Source organism: Symphalangus syndactylus, chromosome 12 (assembly GCF_028878055.3).
Source record: "Symphalangus syndactylus isolate Jambi chromosome 12, NHGRI_mSymSyn1-v2.1_pri, whole genome shotgun sequence".
In the NCBI taxonomy this organism is placed as follows: domain Eukaryota; kingdom Metazoa; phylum Chordata; class Mammalia; order Primates; family Hylobatidae; genus Symphalangus; species Symphalangus syndactylus.
In genome coordinates this window covers 28838252-28858828 of record NC_072441.2, presented here as the reverse complement: position 1 = coordinate 28858828, position 20577 = coordinate 28838252, and the positions used below count along the sequence as shown (strand labels likewise).

The 20577-nt window shown below is 35.7% G+C and overlaps 1 protein-coding gene across 3 annotated transcripts in view; it reads left to right on the top strand.

Moving 5' to 3' along the window:
* The window catches only part of ERICH3 (glutamate rich 3), a 105778-nt gene that overhangs the window by 29615 nt on the left and 55586 nt on the right, over positions 1–20577 (top strand). Inside the window, exons 4-7 of one of the 3 annotated variants that reach the window (XM_063624026.1) lie at positions 721–792; positions 2369–2497; positions 7612–7770; positions 12134–12349. In XM_063624026.1, the coding sequence (XP_063480096.1) occupies positions 721–792; positions 2369–2497; positions 7612–7770; positions 12134–12349 (576 nt within the window). Of the gene's footprint in view, positions 1–720; positions 793–2368; positions 2498–7611; positions 7771–9113; positions 9399–12133; positions 12350–20577 lie in introns of those variants that run through there. The other 2 variants (XM_063624027.1, XM_063624028.1) reach the window with 2 other exon arrangements.

Sequence of the window (20577 nt, the reverse complement as noted above, 5' to 3'; positions counted from 1 at the left end):
TAGTGTCACATAGGCCAAGGTTGAAATTACAGCTCCTCCCCTGGCTGGGTATATGACCTGGAGCAAGTTCATTATCCTCTGCCTCAGTGCCTTTGTTTGTAAAATAGGGTGGCTTGGCAATTAGAGTTGTTCAAGAAGAAATAATGTATGTGAAGCACCTTCCTAGCACAGGGACAGATACACAATATGAGCTTGATAAATTAAATTGTATTTCTGTGAAATTCTGTATCCTGCTTTTATCCTGCATTATGTGCATTGTCCATTTTTTAAACAAAATCTGTATGAACCTTGTTTAAATGATCAATTATATTTTATTCCGTCATATGGATGTGCCAGAAATATAGCCATTCTCTTTATAGTTCATATTGTTTCTGCATTTTTTTTTGCCTTGAAGAAAAAGGAAAAAAAATCTTTCAGATAGTATCTTTGTGCATAAAACATTTTTTAAAATTACTTAGATTTCCCACAGGTTTAGAAATGAAATTTAAGGGTTAAAGGTTACGAACACTTTTAACTGCTTAATATATGTTCAAAATTGAATTTCCAATTAGTTGCACAAATTTATATTCCCACTCGTGCACTGATGCAGATGATTCTTCTCCATCTCAATGACAAGAGGAGTAATTGAGAATATAGTTAGCTGTTGGAATTATTTTCCTCTAAACTGGTCTTTGCTATAACCGATATGATCCTCTCCTTTATTCTTTCCTGTATACTTAGCGTTACCATCAGCTTGAAATAAAAAAGAAATTGGAGACCTTAGCTAGGAAGGAGCGAATCCAGAGGTTTAAGGTAAGGAGTTACATAACTCTCTTTTACTTCATAGTATTATTTTATGATTTTAAAAAAAACAGTGAAACTATGATTCCAGTTCCTTGGGACACTTTACTTTTGGTTAAAAGATAGTTGAAGTCAATGATGGTTCCACCAAGCCTAATCTTGGCCATCATCATTACAGAAGATTGTGACAAAAATAGGAGCTGTTTGTAAAAAATAAATTTTAATGAGGCACAAACCTTTCAAAGACAAACTTGAAAATGTTCTTGAAATTTTGCTTCTATATATTCTTGTGATAGAGGCCAAGGGATTTTTGTTTGTGTCTTAAGAAGGTAAAAATGGATGGTAATGTTTCCAACCTGATGGAAAACAGGGCTCTTTAAGAATGATACAATGACCCATTTTCATTTGAATGTGACCCATGGAAATACATGGTGGAAAGGATCCTCTTTAGCAGAAGAAAGCATGATAAAATGTAGATTTTGTAAAACGCATTGTAAAATTCCTTGTTTGTTTTCTGTTTTTTAAATATATCTTCTTTGCAGTGAACTCAGGAAATATAAACTTGAATCAAGAGATGAGATATTCAGTTAAATTCAAGATTTCCATTTAGGTTGGCAGTTTTACTCAGTTTCCTAAGTCATTTGTAATCACATGTTGTTCTTAATTTTCTGTGTACTGTAGTATCACCAATGTGTGGCCTAAGAGACGTTTCACAAACTGATGAATATTTGTAAAGCTTCTGTAGAATAACTTGCCATAAAAGACAGTAATTTTTCACCCTTGCCTGATGGATTCAGGTCTATTTTATCAGGGTGAGGAGATAATTTTGTTACGAAAATGTTTTCAAATGACAGAAGATGGGTCAGTTTTTCGAGATCAAAGAGTTGGTGTGTAGAGATTTGTGGTTAATCCAACTTTGCCAATATTGCCCTACATCAAGGACTGAGTCATAGATTCTATAATTTATCTGCTGAAATGTTGATGGAGAAAATGTGGTTACTGGAAAAAAAAGAGTCACTCACACTGCATGAAGCAGGAAAAGTTGCTGTGTGTTATTCACCCTTGCCCAGGTAGCCAGACCCACTAAAGGAAGTACATGGGCATATTGTAGCATTGTCAGAGATTTGCTACCCTTGTGCCTCTTCATATGATTTTTATTTGAACAATTTTCACTTTATTACTGAATTTGGCACAAGATATATTTTAGCTCTCATTTTTTAAAACATGGGACACTTTTTGCCTAATGGAATTATTTATTTTCTAAGATAGAAAAGTACTATTTCTGGTAGTCTACTGATTGCAGTAGTAAAGCTCATTATGCCTTTTGTAGTGAACTGCTTGAAGCAAATTAACAAATATAATTGCTAAAATGGAGGATGCACTGCTTTTGTAGTTATTTCTTTGAGCACAACTAAAGCCAACTCAATTTCTTGCCTTTTACCACCACACTTAACTCCTTAACAAAAGTAACTCTTGGAAGAAATGAGAAAGAATTTCTTTAGTCATACAGTATTTCGTACATGTCATGCATAATCTAACCTAGATTACTAACTATACATCTATTTGCTAAATTGCTTTCTTATTCTAGGGAGAGCACACAAGAAGGTCTGTTGAAAATAACATGCCAATCCTATCTCCCCACCCACCAGTTGGCCCAAAGACTAATCGTGGCCATAGTGTTCTGGTTGATGAAGGACATTCCAGTCCATTAGCACTGGTGAGTAATATTAAACACTTCGTCATGCAGTGTCCCAGCTAATTAATTTATTATTTCTCATTCTCAGAAAGGATACTCTCTGGGAGCATGTCTCCATAATGCTGCCAGTTCTAGTGAATGAAAATATAGTCTTATATCTGTTCAACTCTGTCTCTTCTGAATATCTCACTTCTAGTCAATATCACTACTGCCAAATCACTTTTGCTCATTAATGCTAGATTAGTTTTCTGGAAGTCCAGATTACTTATGTTACTTACATACCCAAATACTTTCCCTGGCCTGTATTCCCTATAGAAAAGCTCAGACTCTCAGGTGACATTTAAGACCCTAAGCCATATGACCTCAAATTAGCTATTCCAAATTTTTTCTGCATGATTACTCTTTAGCACCCTTCAATGCAGCAAAATGGGACCACTATACCTATTCTATATTTTCTGACCTCTGGATTTTTTTCTTGCTGTTCCTTCTGCTTCCACCTTATCTGTACATATTCAATGGTACCAAAAAGCATATTGGGCTAAATACTAACATTTGAGCTTGTGCTTAGAGTCTGTGCACATACTCTAAGATAAAAATAATTAAAGGTACAGAAATTCTATTTGAAGAAACTAAACACTGATATTTTATTCCAGGTTGATTCATTTCTAATCTAAAGGTGGTGTTTGCTTGAGGGAAGGTAAAGTACCTTGAAACAATATAGATACAGGAAAAGATTTATAGAACATTTGCTGGAGGTTGATGGTTTAAATTGTAAATGAATTGCTTGATTATGTCTTTATTCTTGCTTTGTGTAGCCTAATATATTTCCTTGTTAACATGTACTTTTTCTGAATTGCAAAATATTTATGGAGAAATTGCAATGCTTTCACAGATTGTTGAAGTCGGTTCATCACATATAGTGTTAAGCTTTGACATTTTTCAAAGGGTAAATATGTTTTGACATTTCTTGATGAACAGCTCAAATGATGAAAAGCAACCATCTTTCCTTTGTTGTCACCCTATTTCCAGGTTTGATGTGAATATATATGTATACAAATTCTTTTATTGGATGACGAATTAACCAGACTCTCAAAAGCTTAACCTGAGTGAAACAAAAGAAACAATCAAGTGCTGTTTTCTGTCTTCCCACCTGTTTCAGAGAGGAAAAATCCTTGAAAGCCTTTCTTTTCAATTTTCCAGCTGAACACCCTCAATAAATAGTTTATGATACATCCAGCAGATCTTAATGTAGTAGGAGTGAAAAAGTAATTTTAAAATTACAGGAAACACTGACACCAGCTTCAAAAATCTTTCTCTCTGGTAAGCCAGGATTCTTCATGTGGCCCCCCCTGATGGTGCTTTTACACCGTAAGGGATACCTATTGTGATCTTGGAATTAAATAGGTCCCATTTTACAGACATCCAAATCCCCCTCCCTTTTTTTTCCATCTGGATACATATTCTTTAAATTTGACTCATGATCTCCAAGTGTCCCTGAGATGAAGATAATAATCCTTTTGAGATATTGTCATTGATTTTTTTCTTTTTTAACTTTTTTAAGTGAATAAGGAAAGCATCCAATACAATGTTAGTGCCCTTGGTAACCTAAACTTTCAAAATAGTATACAGATTTTTAGCTGTACCACTCCCATTAAAACTATGGAAAATCATTTCAGCTAATTCTGCATATGCTTGGAACACTCACCCACACTGATCTACTAAGAATGAGAAATGCTCAGCTAAGCTAAGTAATCACCAGGTAGTTAATTTCAATTCATATTCTGGTATGGTTTTCAGAATGTTAAGCTACAATGCCATATTTATTCCAAGAAAATATATTACACACAATTTAAAATATAACAAATTTAAGGTGGCTTCTGATGTGAACTACAACAATTTGTAGCTCACAGCTGTTAGTTAATGGTGCAGATTTGCTTTTAGAGATAAATGTAATCAGTTAAACGTTTGACTACCACATTCATCTAACTGAATGATATCTATATGCAAATGTAGGGAAGTAAAATTTAGAGCACAACAGCCAATAGATCATGTTCTAGTTTGCAGTAAACTGTTCTCTTAAATTTCTACCATAGATTTTTCAAGTTTTTGTGTTCAGTTGGATTATTTGACAGGAGAGATCCTTGAGGCATGTTTGTTTTACAAAGTTCAAAAGAATTATTTTGGGTGATTTGATTCCTTTGTTCAGAAACCTCTGTTCTAATTTCTCTTTGTGGGTTTTAAGACCTTTTACCTTTTGGACCATATAGGCTTATTTTTTGTTTCTTTAAACCAAATCCTCCCAGCCTGACCAATATGGTGAAACCCCATCTCTACTACAAATACACAGATTAGCCGGGCTTGGTGGCACATGCCTGTAGTCCCAGCTACTCAGGAGGCTGAGGCAGGAGAATCACTTGAACCCGGGAGGTGGAGGTTGCAGTGAGCCGAGATCGCGCCACTGTACTCTAGCTGGGGCAACAGAGTGAGACGCTGTCTCAAAAAAAAAAAAAACAAAACCAAATCCTGCTTTAGTCAATCCACTTGGCTTCTCATACTGGTTGTGATATAGGTTTGTGTATGAAAACTGTAACTATAATAACATTGGCATAAACAAAAGGGTCTCCTCCCCATCTCAGCATATACATGAGTCTCAGCTGACAATGCTATCTTAACTCTGTGAAGTCATCAAAAGCCCAGACTCCTTTTGTGTTGCTGATCTGCCGCACTTAGGGTGTTGCTTTTATCCATAAAAGCCAAGATGGTATATCACCATTTGGATATTTCGCCAGAGAGAGAAGGGGTAAAGTGAGAGCACATATCTTCTCTCTAAGCACATGACCTGGAAGTGTCATGTGTCACTTCTGCTCTCATCTTATTGGCCAAAACTGAAGCATACATCTACACAGAATTCCAAGGGATGCTGGGAAATGTCATCTTTTTTCATAATAACCATGTTCCCAGTGAAGAAAAGAAAACAGATATTGGGGAATATTATCTTTACTACTCTTCCCATGTCTTGCTCACAACCAGCTTTCTTCCTGGTTGGATATTCAAATTTATCCTTCTTCTCTGCTTATCCACTTTCTTCTCTTGTTTACCATTGGGATAAAATCTAACTGCTTCTGTGGAACTTTAAGTTGTATTAGCCTCTTTGGCTTACCCTAAAGATTCTGAGAACTTTTACTTCTAAGTTCTGGTCTCAGGTATTTTATTGTCTGTTTGGCAGTATTTGCGTGGTTCATTTGACACTAGTTGTTTTGTGTTGCCATTAGATGTTAAAAACTACTTTTTATGTTCTCATGGTTTCTATGGTGGGAATTCAATAAATGTTGACTTAACAAAATCAGAGATTTAGCAACATATGACATGCCTCTCAAGCCTAACTTCTAAGGCTGGTTTTTGGTAGTAGGAGCTGCCTTATCATCATTTTGTAAAGTATTTACACACACTTTTCCAGAGCTGAATATTTGTTGTTCACCATTCTTTAAAGTTAATGTATTAAACCCTTTTCATTAGTCACTTATATACCATCCTTGTCATCCTCCTTCCTAAATATGTATGTACTATTCTTGATAGACTTTCTACTATTCTATTGCATTAGAACAATTGGGTCAAAAGTCTGATGTATTCTACTTTGGACACATTGCTAATCTTTTTTTTTTTTTTCTGAGACAGCATCCCCCTCTATGGCCCAGGCTGAAGTGCAGTGGAACAGTCCCAGCTCACTGCAGACTCGACCTGCCTGGGCTCAGGTTACCTCCCACCTCATGAGTAGCTAGCGCACATCATCACATCCAGCTAATTTTTGCATTTTTTGTAGAGACAAGGTTTCACCATGTTGCCCAGGCTGATCTCCAACTCCTGGGCTCAAGTGTTCTACCTACCTTGGCCTCCCAAAGTGTTGGGATTATAGGTGTGAGCTGCTGCACCCAGCCACATTGCTAATCTTTATACTAAACTAACAATATTCTTTCAATGCCCCAAAAGCACTTCTAATGCACTATAAAAGCACTTTTGGCATTTGCTGCAGTATATTCTTGATTAGAAAATGCATCAGTCAGTGGCTCAGCAGGAGACAGACAGATGGCTCAAACAGTGTAATTAGAAAGTGTTTAATAAGCTAGATGCAAAGAAGTAGGCAGAGCTAAGGAAAACCAACTAGGGATGCTAAGCATGCTAGGGTCAGCATATCAGGAGCCACAGCACCCAGGCCTAATGGGAGAACAGAGGAATTGGACACCAGAACCAGCTGCTAGTACTTGTAGCTGGGAGAGGGCTTCCCAGTAGGAGCTGTGGACTCTGGTAGAGGGACCCAGCTGGCCCATTATGACCCCGCAGGGTGAGTCAAGGAGAAGAAAAATCCTAATCTCATCTCCTGCTAGTGCCTGTCACTAGTGGACTCCAGCTGCAATCCTGAGGTTAGTGGGTGTAGTCCCGAAAGGAGTGACCCCCAGAGTCTAGGTCAGGCCAGAAAAGGTGAATGGTAGATCTAGAGGGACAAATGGAAAATATCTAGCATACAAAACATATCCAATTTTATATACATTTTCCAAAGTTGCCAGTTACAATTTTGTTATTTTTGTTTTCCTAGTATTTCAAGGATGCCATTGAATAAATTGCAATGCATTTCCTTTCCTCTTTTGTTTGAATTATACTGTCTGCTTTTACTTCAGCACCAGTCTTAAGGCTTAAAAGATTCAGAATGGCGTTTATATTGAAGACATTTAGACAGAAATGAGTCCATTCCAATAATATACTTTTAGACTCCTAAAATAGGAACATTATTCAACGTAACATTAAATTGAGCAAAGCCATTGTATGAAGAGCATAAATTAGTTATTGTCAGAAAGTTTGCAGTATGAATGAAAATATGGGAATGTAATGGAGGACATCTCCTTTGTCTAGAATACTCTATAATTGTGGCATTTAGTTATGTAGAGGAATTCAACACCATATGTTTTAACAAATACTTTGGGTCATAAGGGTATGTATAATGGAAAGACATAATTAAAGTTTAATCTGTTCGGTAAAAAGGCACCATTAATTACGCTAGGCAATTTATTGGGTTATTAATTGGTTCTGGAAACATGTCAAGATACTAATTTAAATGGAATTTTTTTCCCTTAATTGTCTAGACAGCCCCTCGACCATATACTGCTCCAGGAAATATGCAGCCTCCAATTCGATTACAGCCTCTTCCCAGTAATCCTGCAGTAGAAACTCTTCCAAAGGTAACTTCAAGGTCCAGATCAAAAACCTCATTGCTGGAAAATGAAGCTCTGTTTCCCATTGGGGTAAATGTTATTTTTGTCAATAAATATATTTTAATTTTTGAGTAGATTATTATAGGTTATTACAGTGGTCAAGGTATTATATTCGATTAAAATCTGCACAGTGAAAATTATATTGTATATGTATGAAACACTTACTACATACTTGTGATTATGTCTTCCTCAAATGGGAAGGCCTGTAATTTGTGTCATGGAGCAAAAAAGTAAAGAATAGATTGGTAATGATGCATGGCAATTCCTCCTTAGTTTACAAGGCTGATTGAAAAACAAAGGGGAAAACTTTTCTGAACCAGATATGACTTCTATCAGAAAAGACCTAGTGTTGACTTCTTCCAAATTTTAAACGCATGAAACCTAGAAAATGAAATTTTCCAAGAATAGGTTGGCATTTGCATGCCGACTTACTTTCCCATCAATGTATGAAATTGCTTCAAGTTTGACTTTTAGAAGGTTGAATAGAGAAAGAATAGAATGTCCATCTTTAAAAAATGCTGAGTTTATCACACATAGGAGCTTGATTCTGCTACCCTCTCAAGGTTATATCTCAGATAATTTTCCCTTATTTTATTAGAGCACAGGAAGGAGGTATGGTAACCATGAAACATGAGTTACTTAAATAGGGAGGAAGAATTAGTACATTCACTAATTAGGGAAGGTACTGTTAATTTTTCTAAAATGAAGAAAATTTTGCCAGCTTAAGAAAATCCTGTGACATGAGTACAGTTGTCATTATGTTCAAAGGAATGATTATGTTTCATTTAAGAAACACAAGATATGTGAAATTAAGATATTTTTATTTTTAATTGACAGATAACCTTGACACTAAGAAATTAATTCAGACAAGTGATTGTGTTTCACAGTAAAAGTATAAATACAACTCTAAAAATAATAATATATTAATCCACTTAATATGCTTTTCAGTTTCTGAATCGCTTTTCAGTTTCTGAATCGCTTTTCATAAATCTTATTTCAGTTAATTTAACAATAGTTTTCTAGAAACCAAGAGAAATTAATCCAAAAGTGGTGGTGCTTCATCTAGGGAAGACTGCTTACAGTCAGGCAGCAACTTATTGAGTCATATGTCAATTAGTTTGACACTTTCTAGGCTCTGGTCTCCACTTTGAAGATCAGAGATTTCCTGTTTTAGCCAGGGTCCAGGAATAGTCACATCTTGCGAGATTGTCCAGGCTAACTAAACGAACTCAAAACAAGCTCATTTCTCTCTAGATAATAAACAAAAATAGGCAACTCAATGATATTCAGGGGCTATTTATTCACCAAGAGATGTCATAGTCAAGGCTTATAGAAGAAGTGCATTATCCCCCAGTAGGCAGACATATATGAGAAGCCAAATCACAATGAGAAAGTTGCCTAGTGAGCATGGAATCAGAATGAGGGGAGATAGTGTAATAGAATGTTAATCGTATAAGGCCTATATGGCCTAATACACCCGTCTTATCTTGGGAATGCGCTAGCCAAAGGTACCGGAAAACTCAAAGGTCTTTGGCTAAAACCCTCTGTATCCTCCAGTGGTAACTTTGCCATTAGGACTAGAAATATTCAAAGTCCAATGAGTAGGATTTCCTCTTCCCTAGATAGTACTTGGATGGGTACTTTCCATGCTTGCCAAGGTGATTATATTATTTTTTAAGTTCCGTAATTATTAATGCTACTTTGATCAATACTTTGTCCCATTAGATATGTGAACACCATCAATCAGGTATTATTTAAGCTCTGCTGGCTGGGGAGCAATTTTTTTTTTTTCCTTGAATGTGACTCTTCAAATCTGTTCTGAGCCACTGGATAGATTTACTAATTGAATCTTTACAGGGCCTTTTCCTGTTTCAAGTTTTTGGGGTATGTGTTATTGAGAGACAGGCAGCTAATGGTAGCTCTCATGTGCTGACAAGATTGAGATAAATTCCACAATAATGTCAACTAGCTAAACTCACTTTTCATTTAGTAAATATTTATTGAGCATTTATGATAGCCTTGGTACTGCTTTAGGCATCAAGACAGACAAAAGTAACTTATTAGAGCTTATAGTGTAATGTTCACAGACAAAGTATACTGTGATTATGTCTTATCTGTAATTTTTTTCAATGGCATTGATGATGAAAATGATTTAATATAAAATCAGACAAGAAGATCCTAAAGAAGAATAATATCCTGTATATTGCTGAGTACGTAGAGAGCACTCAAAAAACTCTTATTGCTTTTTTAAAGAGTAAAGTATATACATGTTGAAAGTACTTGAAGATACAACAGATAGAAGTAGGTTGAACTTTGCTAAGTAGCAGGAGTGAGAGTCTTTAATTTAGGCAAAAGTGATTTGGTCAAAAACAGACTGGATGAGATGCAAATGAGTAAAAATAATGACTTGATTGAAAATGAATGTTGTTAGAATGAGAGTTTCTCATGTATCATTGGTAGAAGTAGAAATTAGTACAAGTATTTGTGAAGGCAATATGGAAATATCTCTCACCATTTTAAATGAACATGCTCAAGCATTTTAACATGTGGGAATTTATCCTAGGAATACACAATATGGTAAAGAAACAGATTCAAGAATATTTTGTCCTGTTGTGTTTGCAATAGTGAACAATTGGAAGATACCTAAGTAATAGGGTATTGTTTTAACTTGTTATGTTATATTAAAGTACATTTAAAAATATAATTACTTGCACTGGCATGAAAAGATGTCCAAAATGCTGTTGAACTAAAACAAGCAAGGTAAAGAACAACATGTTAATTTTTTTGAAAAACTGGTAAACCATTTTCAAAGAAGGCAGTAATTGATTGATGCCTACTCAGAAATAATTTTGTTTTAAATCCATAAACACAAAAAGTTCTAGATTCATTGATTTTCTTGTCATTATTTTTTACTTATTTTTATTTTTTATTATAATATAAATGTACTCCATTGCAGAAAAAATGGAAAATATAAGAAAAGAAAAATTAGAGCATGACAAAATGCAATATCAACCATTCTAACAATTATAAACTCCTTGGTGAATATCCACTTAAATCTCTTTCGGTTCATATGCTTTTTTAAATCAAAATATGGGCTATCCATACCCTTCACTTACGAGTTCCTTTTGCTCATTTAGCAATGAGAGATATTTGGAGAGTGACTTTTCTTTCTACAAAATAATTTTTCACAAATAAGCATATTAAAATACAAACTAAGTTGATCAAAACTTAATTAGAAATTTAAAAATAAACATAAGTACAATATAAATTCATATTGTAGAAATAGAAATAGATTGGTGGAAAATAGATAAACCTACTTAAATAGTCCTTAAAATTTGGAAAACTACCTCAGATACACAAAAATTACCAATTTGTGAAAATTCAGTGACTCACTTATACCTGACAAATGTAATTATTGACTATACCTTTGGTGTTTTTTAATGATTAAAATAACATATGCTGATTAAACTCTAAAACAATATGAAGGTATATCCCTAAAGGTAGCCCCACATTCAAATTTTTTCAGTCATTCTTGTTTTTAATCAGAATTCGCATGTAAATTATTTAAATTTATGGTCATACCATAAGAACCTTTTTATTTCAGGATAAATAGATTCATGTTATTTTTGTTTAAGCCTGGTGAGATCTATCATAGGGACAAAGCAAGATTTAGTTAAACATCTTCCTATTGATGGACTTATATGATGTTACATTTTGTGCAACTAACTTCTTTATATATATGCGTGTGTGTGTGCATGTGTGTATATATATCCTTATACACATTTATATTAGTGAACTTGTATAGTCATCTGTGTAGGATTTATTCCTACCACTAGAATTTCTAGGTCAAAGGATATATACCTTAAAATTTTGATAAATATTTTAATTTTTCCTCTGTAAATGTAATAATTTACTCTAAATAATACATGAGTTATTTATGCTAAACAGTACATGCCAGTTTGTTTACAGCTTTGCAAACCCTGCATATTCTAATACCTAGATGCTTGAAATAAGAATATGAAAAAAGTCCTAATTTCCTATTGCTAAGTGGACTAAAGCTCTGCTTTAAAGCACAACACTTCAAACTTCTTGATTTTAAATTGTTTAATTGTATTGGGTTTAATGGATTGTTGAAGAAAAATCCCAAAAGTACTATAAAAGTGTCATCAGTTTATGTTAGTTAAAAAATATACCACATAAGGTTAGAATTTTTAATTTGCTGCAGATACTACAAAGTGTCATTTTTCAGCAGACTGGAGTGTTTTGAGTTTGTCTATCGATATCAGTTGTGTTTGCATGCAATGTCAATCATTTAGGCTTGTCTTTAAATTTGGATTACATTGAGTCACTGATTCTGTTTCATTGGTTCTTATGTGATGAAATATGATTACAGGGCAAGAAGGCAGTGATGAAGTTCAGGAACTCCACAGGCAATTCACAGAGAATGAATTCATATCAACTTCCAAACATTAACAGTTACATGATGCCTATTCCTCCTCCACTTCCCCCAAATGGGAAAATCACAAGAGAAAATAGATCTGACACATGGAGAAGGAGAAGATTTCGTCCAACCACTGCTCCAAATGGCTTAGAACCTCTTTTGACCAAGGTGATTATGGAACAAATTTTTCTTTTGTTAATTTATCTCAGATTACATTGCACTGTTAGATTTCTAGGTTTGCAGTAAAAGAATTTGGAGGAAATTGCATGCAAAATGTTGTGTGTAAAGAAATATAATTTTATAAGTAAGCTTGAATGTATCTGAAACCAAAGGCTTGAGTAATTCAGCTGCATAATGAGTGTAGCACAATTAATAATAAAATATTTAACAATTCTTGGGGTCAAATTTAATTTGACCAATACCTATTTCCAAATCATTTATTTCCTTAAATGCACCTGTTCAGTCACTTGTTGTTAGAAATATCTTAACATCTAATTTGTGAAAGTTCAGAAACCTTGATATACCTCAAAAACATAATATAGTTTATTTTGAACAATTTATGGCAAATTACTGTATCATACATAGAAAAATTATTTCAGTAATTTTTGAAGAGATTACAGTTTGTTGTACTGATTTCCTCAAAATACTAGTAGAATAGTTTTAAGGCCTGTTGGACTTTATACACATACAAGCTAGTAAGAAGGCAAAATATCTCTTCATTTTTATTATGTTAAATATACAACCAATAGCAATTAAATGAAAGTTTTGTGATTGGCAACTAAGCTGGGTCAACATTTCACTGACTGATCATCAGGAAGTGAAGTGCCAGCATGCACATAGATTCTTAAAAACCAACTTCACTTTCAGGAACCTTATTCACCCCATGTCCACATCTCACTCCCAGCAGCTGTCCTTACCTCTAACCTTCTCAGAAGATGGGGACCATCTTCTTCCTGCTTGCTTGAATTTCCTTTTTTCAACTCTACTTTTACCAATTCTCTCCCTTGGTTGCTGTCTTTGACAGGATGTTTTCTCTCTCATCCCCAAGGCCCACCCTTGCCCTGTGTCTTTGATCAGATACTCTTTCACTGTCGGTGGTAGCTCGTACTATCTGTCATTCTCTCTAATTTGGATTTGCTGCCTTCCTCTAACACTCATCTCTGTCTCTCAACATATCCAGGCCTTTGATAAAGGAGCAAATTATTTCCTCACATGCTGCAACCTTAGACTTGTTTTATCTTGTTCTTCATTAGTAAGTTCTCTATAGAGCAGTTCACTGGAGCTTAGTCTAACAACCCCAGGCAACTCAACTTACAACAATATTCTTGCTCACAATTTTATCTACTGTCAGCTGTAATTCTAGGACCCAGAGTGGAGGAACAGCTCAGAATGAAGGAGTCTGGAATATGTTGGCCTCATGGGCAACAGAACCACAGAATGCTTTTAAGGTTCCACTCAGGAGTGGTACATGTCACTTACACTTGAATGCCATTTGGCAAGCCCGTGACCAAGACTGACCTCAAGGGAGTAGGAAGTATCAGTCTCTCACAGAAAAGGGCAGTGAATATTTGGAACAATAATAGAATCTACCACATCTACTAACTTAATTTTTCACTCTGCATGCTGGCATTGGCATTGGTTTCTACCTGGCCAGTGAACATGCTCTCAAAAGATGTGGCTCACACTTAGCAAAAACAGTGACTTACTCATCATTCTCGAACACTTGGGGGGCAGGATTTGATTTTCTGATGTTAAAATGTATTACTGGGATACATTCTACCTGTTCGTGCTCTTTTAAAATGCAAGTTTAAATGTCTCATAAGCCATAAGAATATATAGTCTTATCTATATGTACAAGTTCAACAACGATAACCAAGCAAGCACCATGCACTCCTCACTACACCTTCACGATGAACTCTACTATCGTATTATATGCAAGAGCCCCCTTTTTCCTGCCCCATCATTCTTTACTTTTTTCCCAGAGCAACCACCATGCTGACTTCCTTGTGAGCTATGTCCCTGCTTTTCTTTAGAGTTCTATCGCTTATATGCATAAAACTTCAGAAATAAGCTCAAACCTATCATCGTATAAAAGGACACTATTTCTGGAAGAAAATAAGCTGAATAGAATCTTTGGGTCACCGCCTGGGTTTGGTTTTTAAACAGTTTTAAAAGCCCCTGCTGGGGAAGTCAGAGTGGTCAGGTCATGAGCGTGTTAAGGTATCTGGTGAGGTCCTAGTGTGAGCCAGACACTGGATGTCCAGCAGGAAAATGACCAGGAGAATGGGCTTCTGTAGCTGGGCATGGAGGAGGCAGCAGCAGCTTCTTCATCCCAGGGTCATGACAAGTGAAGCACAAATAAGCACCTGAGCCAGGTTCCCCTGGGATTCTGCATTCAGGTTAGAAGCACAGCATGGTGTCAGCAGGCATGCTGGCTTTGACAGACCTTATCATGTCTGTCTCCTGAGTCACAGGGCTTCAGTCTGACTTACTCTTTTTTTTTTTTCCAAGAAAAAAACCTTTTTTCTCTCTTTCTGGAATCTCTATTTTGGGAATGTTAGAACTACTAGACTGATGCTCTAAGATTCTTAGCTTTTCTCTCCTACTTTCTACCTCTGTGTCTTTTTGTTCTACTCGCTGAGAGGTTTTTTTCAATTTTATTTTCCACACATTCTACTGAGTTTTCTCTCCTGCCATGTTTCAATTCTAAGAACTCCTTTTGTGCTCACTGAATGCTACTTTTAAAAATGCATCTTATTCTTGATCTGTGTGATTTTAACTCCTTCGTATTTGTGGAGACTTGCTTTGTGAGCTAATATATGTTCAGTTTTGGGAAAGAATCATATTCTTTAAATGCTGAAATTAAGGTTCTATAAATGTCCAATAGATAAATGTTAATTACGTTACTCATATTTTTACATTTGTAGACTTTTTATGCGTTTAGTCTCTTAATTCTTGAGCTATAATGAAAATCCATTCTCTATAATTATGGATTTGTCAATTTATCTTTGTAATTATGCCAAGTTCTGTTTTGTAAATGTTTAGAAAATCTTATATGCTCTCAGACTTAAGATTATTTTAATCTTACTGGTGAGGAGATCCTTTTTGTCATATTACTTTTTGTCTTAAAATCTATTTTGTCTAATAATACTTCTTATTTTCTTTAGATTAGTGTGTGTGTGTGTGTGTGTGTGCGTGTGCGTGTGTGTACTGTATATGGAGAGTTGACACTTGAATAACATGGGGGGAAGGGGTGTCATTTCTCTGCACAGTCAAAAATTTGTATATAAACTTTGATTCCCCCAAAACTTAACTACTTATAACGTACTGTTGACTGGAAGCCTTACCAATAACATAAATATTCAATTAACACATATTTTGTATGCTATTTGTATTATATACTGTATTCTTACAAAGTTAAGTTAGAGAAAAGAAAATGTTATTAGGAAAACTGTAAATAAGAGAAAATACATTTATACTACTGTACTGTATTTATCAATACCATAAGTTATGTCTTCTCTTTACAAAATGAATCGTCCACCTGTGAGCAACCTCAGCTAGAGAATTCAATTCAACCTTTTCTTGTAATGTCATGACTTTGCTTCTTGGAGTGCTTCTCCAAGTGAAACTTCATTGAGTCCCATGAAGTTATTCAGTGTTTACAGTATTACGCTAAACACGATGGAAAATATGTAAGAACTTTGAGGGATTACTTTTCACTCTGATAGATGATTTACTAAAGAGATGAATTGCTCGTGTGGACGTGACTGGTGTCACATGGCATTTTAAGTGGATACTCACGACACTTGAGCTCACTACAATAGCAACAGAAGGTGGCTATGAAATTATTACAGCAGTACAGTATGTACTACAGTTAATTTTATGCAGTTATGATTTAATATTGCATCTTTATGTCTGTTTACATTTCTCTTGATTGTAAGTGGCACCATGCATGGTCTGTTAAGAGTATGCGTAAGTTTTGATAAATCTTAACTTTTTATAATAGATTTGTGTGTATTTTATGGTAGTAAATGATAAAACAGGCTAGCACCTACATATATTATATGCATTCATAACATACATTTTTCTTATTTTTCAAAATATTTCTAGGCTATACAGTTTGTCTTCAAGTTTTTCAAATTTGTCATAAATCTCCAAAGAATTTTCCAATATACTTATTGAAAAAAATCTGCATATATGTGGACCCACATGGTTCAAACCCATGTTGTTCAAGGGTTAACCATATATATACACATATGTATGTGTGCGTATATGCATATGTGTGTATATATTCCTTTCACTTTTAGTCTTTTGGTGTCTTTAGTTTTAAACTTTAGGCTTTAAATATGTTTATGTAACATAGGGGTGGATTGTGTTTGATTCAATCTGAGAATCTCTGTTCTATTAATAAATGAGTTTAGTCCAACTATATTTACTTTGTTTAGCGATATATTTAGACTTATTTCTACCATCTTAGTTTTTTTTTTTTAACTTACCATGACGTTTCTTTGTAGAATTTTATGCTGTTAATTGCCTCTTCCTTAAACCTCTCCTCTCTTGCCTTCCGTGGCATTCTGTTTTCGTGCTTCCTCGGGGTCTCCTTTTACCTCTTGTCCTACTCCTTTGCGATTATTTTTCATCTCCACCCATAAATCTACCCATCCCTAGAGGCTTCAGCCTTCACACTTGTTTTTCTATGCAAGATGTAGTCATCTTCACACATGATTCCATGCTAGATGTCTGCTGGAGTTGACTCTAGCCCTGATCCTTAGGCATCGAGTAAAATTGTCTCAGTGGGGAGAGTCACACACTTTTACATTAACACTTGAGTTTATTTAGATATAGAAAAGATTCATTTAAGGGGAGATGGCTCTTGTGACTAATTTACACATAAATTCATCTTTCATTTTATGACTACCATCCAGCAAAGCACCTTTTAAAGGCTCTTTAAAAAAGGAAAGAAAGAGTAAAAAGCAATGAAATGTGGCTTGCTGGTAGCCACCACCTGCTCCTCTATGAATGTGTAGAACAACGTGGTCTCTGGCTTCTGTGATTCATGTCTCTGGGGATGATCAGTAGAGCCAAATGGCAAGGTGTGGTAGGACTCACAGTCCAGCAAGTTGTCTCTGGACTCTGTTGCTTTGTCCTGTTTTGTTCTAGCACCTTCAGAGCTTTATACTGCATTTACAGAATCCATGAGACTAGTTACATTTTGCACTAAGGTTTACCTCACTCACCTCCAGACTTTTGTGTTCCCATTCAGGATCGAGGTAGTCTAACCTTACCAGTCACCTACTCTACACAGCAACCTGCTGAAAATGTGGAAAGTTTCATATATAGCTTTTATAAAAGTGAAAGTACAGGCTTCCAAATAAGAACCTACTTAATGGTTATGTTTATCTATTTTAGAAACCAATAACAAAGTTTGCTTTTATTTTTTATACATTTTTTGAAAGAGAGGGCAAAAAGTTTATGACACTAGTTTGAGACTTTTCCATGAAAGCTCCCTCTCTACCTCCCAGGTACCAAATAAGCCCTGTGCAATTACAGATGCCCAATTGATAGGTCCTACTGCTCCTCAAATTCAACATGGTTACAACTTAAGCCAGTTTCTCCATTCAGTTGCCTTACTTATCTTAAAGCACAAACTTTTGTCCTATAATTTGGCCTCAAAATCTATAATTTCTTCTTCCTTGTGCATTGCACATCCAACTAGATGCTAAGTTCTCTAGATCAGAGATGTCCAATAGAAACAGAAAGCAAGCCACATATGCAATTCTAAAATTTTCTAATAGTCAATTTAAAAAGATAAAGAGAAACATGAAATAAATTTTAAGATTTTAATATATTTTATTTAATCAAATATATCTAAAATATCATTTCCACATGTAATCAATATGAAAAATTTTAATTAAGTATGATATATTTTCTTATACTATGTCTTTGATATTCAATGAATTTTTTATACTTACAGCAAATGAGCTACCTTTCAAATGCCCAGCATCCAAATGGGGGAAATAGCTGCTGTCCTGGATGGCACAGCTCTAGATGCTACCTGAACAGTGGCTCATGTACCTGATAATCCTTTTTCATCCTTACTGCTACATCTCTAGTTCAGGGGCTTGCTAACTAATCTCTTAATGGAACTACTGCAATCATCTATATACTTGTCCTGCCTCTAAATGAGAACATAGCTCAGTCCAGTTTTTGTTGATAATGGCAAATGATATGCTAGGTCCTGAGGTAACCAAGATGGGTAAGACTAAACTCTTTCTCTCAGAAAGATTGCAGTCTAGCAAGAGAGACAGATATATAGACAATTAACCATGGTATATTGTGACGAGTACTATAATTGTGATATAAATAAAGCACAATAGAAACATAGAGGAAAGAAATATTAGTTTTGACTGAGGAGATTAGAGAATGCCTCCTAGAGAAGGTGGCATTTGAAATGGGCTTTGAATGATCAGTAGGAAGTTAGCAGATAGAACCAGGGAACTGAGATTGAAAAGCAGAAAGGGGAAAAAAGAATAAGCAAAATTCATCTTGGTTTTATTAGATTCTACATAATGGTGCTAAATTAAACTTTATGGAAAAACTCTCAACATGCTCCTCTACTGCTTGAAACCTTCACTAGTTGGCCCTTTCTTAATGAAAGTAGGTATATCGTTCTGCATGGCTATTTTAAAATGTGGGTTTTTAAAAATTATTCAGGTATGGTGAGACTTACAGATTAAGAGACAATTGCCATCAAAAAGATAGATTGTTACTCACAGTTCCCAAGAGGAGGGGACACACCACATACATTGGTCAGGGATCCATCCAGAATAATGTTTGCCTATCTGGGCATAGGAGTCCAGCTAAATTAATAGATAAAATTAACCATCACAAGGCCAGGTGCAGTGGCTCACATCCGTAATCCTAGTGACTTGAAAGGCTGAGGCAAGAGGATCGCTTGAGGTCAGGAGTTTGATACCAGACTGGCCAACATAACAGGACCCGATCTCTAACACCTGTAATCCTAGCTATTAAGGAGGCTGAGGCAGGAGGTTGGCTTGGGCCCAGGAGTTTAAGGCTGTAGTGATTGCACCACTATGATTGCACCACTGCACTCCAGCCTAGGCAACACAGCAAGACCCCATCTTCAATAATATTAATAATAACTCTTACACCACATCATGCAGAGCCACACAAGGAAGCACCAGAGTAGGTTAGGAAGCAGAGGGAGTGGGGAAGGAAATGTGAGCAAGAACCCTTATTATGATTTCTGTGGGAAGGAATAGGTGAGATAGACCCTGAAAAATCTAGAGCTCTGATGCCTCTGTAAGGATTGAGGTGTTTCTGGGCATGTTAGGAATAAGCATGAGATAAAGTTTACACAGTAGGAAGAAAAATGGCCCAAAAGACAATGAAAAGAGAAACCATACTAAAAGCAAAGTGGGAGGCAAAACCAGAGAGAAAGAGAAGAGAAAGGGAAGAACATGTGTAATGTAGTGCTGTGAGGTTTTCATACAACCAGCTGCTTCCTAAGTCTTTGGGATATGAACACTCTTCCTCTGGCTTGTGTCAGATTTTCTCTCCCTACGGCCACCAGCATCAACATGAGGATTGCCACTCTTCATGGTCAGGTTGGTTTTGTATCAATCTTTATCAAGGCATAGTCACCAAAGTCGGTGTTTGGTTTAACAAGACGCTGTGAATCAGTTTTCCTGTTCTGGTAACTATTGAGTTTCTATAAATGTAGCAAGCTTCCTATTTAGGGTAGAACCAACCTACTGTAGCTTTATCAGAATATGGAAAGGACAGAATATAGAATGCCTAATTATTCCATGTCTGTGTCCAATTGGATCAATGTTAATTAGGTCCTTACTAAGCATCAGCACTGGCAAGTTACCGAGGGCATGAAGATCAGTAGGACGTCCTCCTTATCTACGGAGACAGAGATAATACAAGGAAATAGTTCCAATATCATGTGACTCATACAATTATAGAGGCCTGGGGATTAAAAGTAGTTGATAGTGTTTGGGCCACTACAAGCAGTTCAGTTGCTAGACATTTAAATGTAGCATGAGAAATTGCAATCACTGGGAGATAGTAGGTATTAGAAAATATAACACATTTTATGTTGCCTGGGGAATGTTGGAACTTATCCCATGGATAATGGGAATCACTGGAGGGCTTTAAGCTGGAGAGTCACATGATCTGTTGAATAACAATAAATCACTCTGATTTCCAACAGGAGGGAGATTTTGAGGGATATCAGACTAGAAGTGGGGAGACTAATTCGTAGGGTGACCATACTTCTCAGTTTTCCTGGAATAGTTCAAAATTCTGCCCTTTTTCCCCCATTTCCTAATTATTAGTAACACTTCTTTCACTGTGTGTCCAAGTTTGGA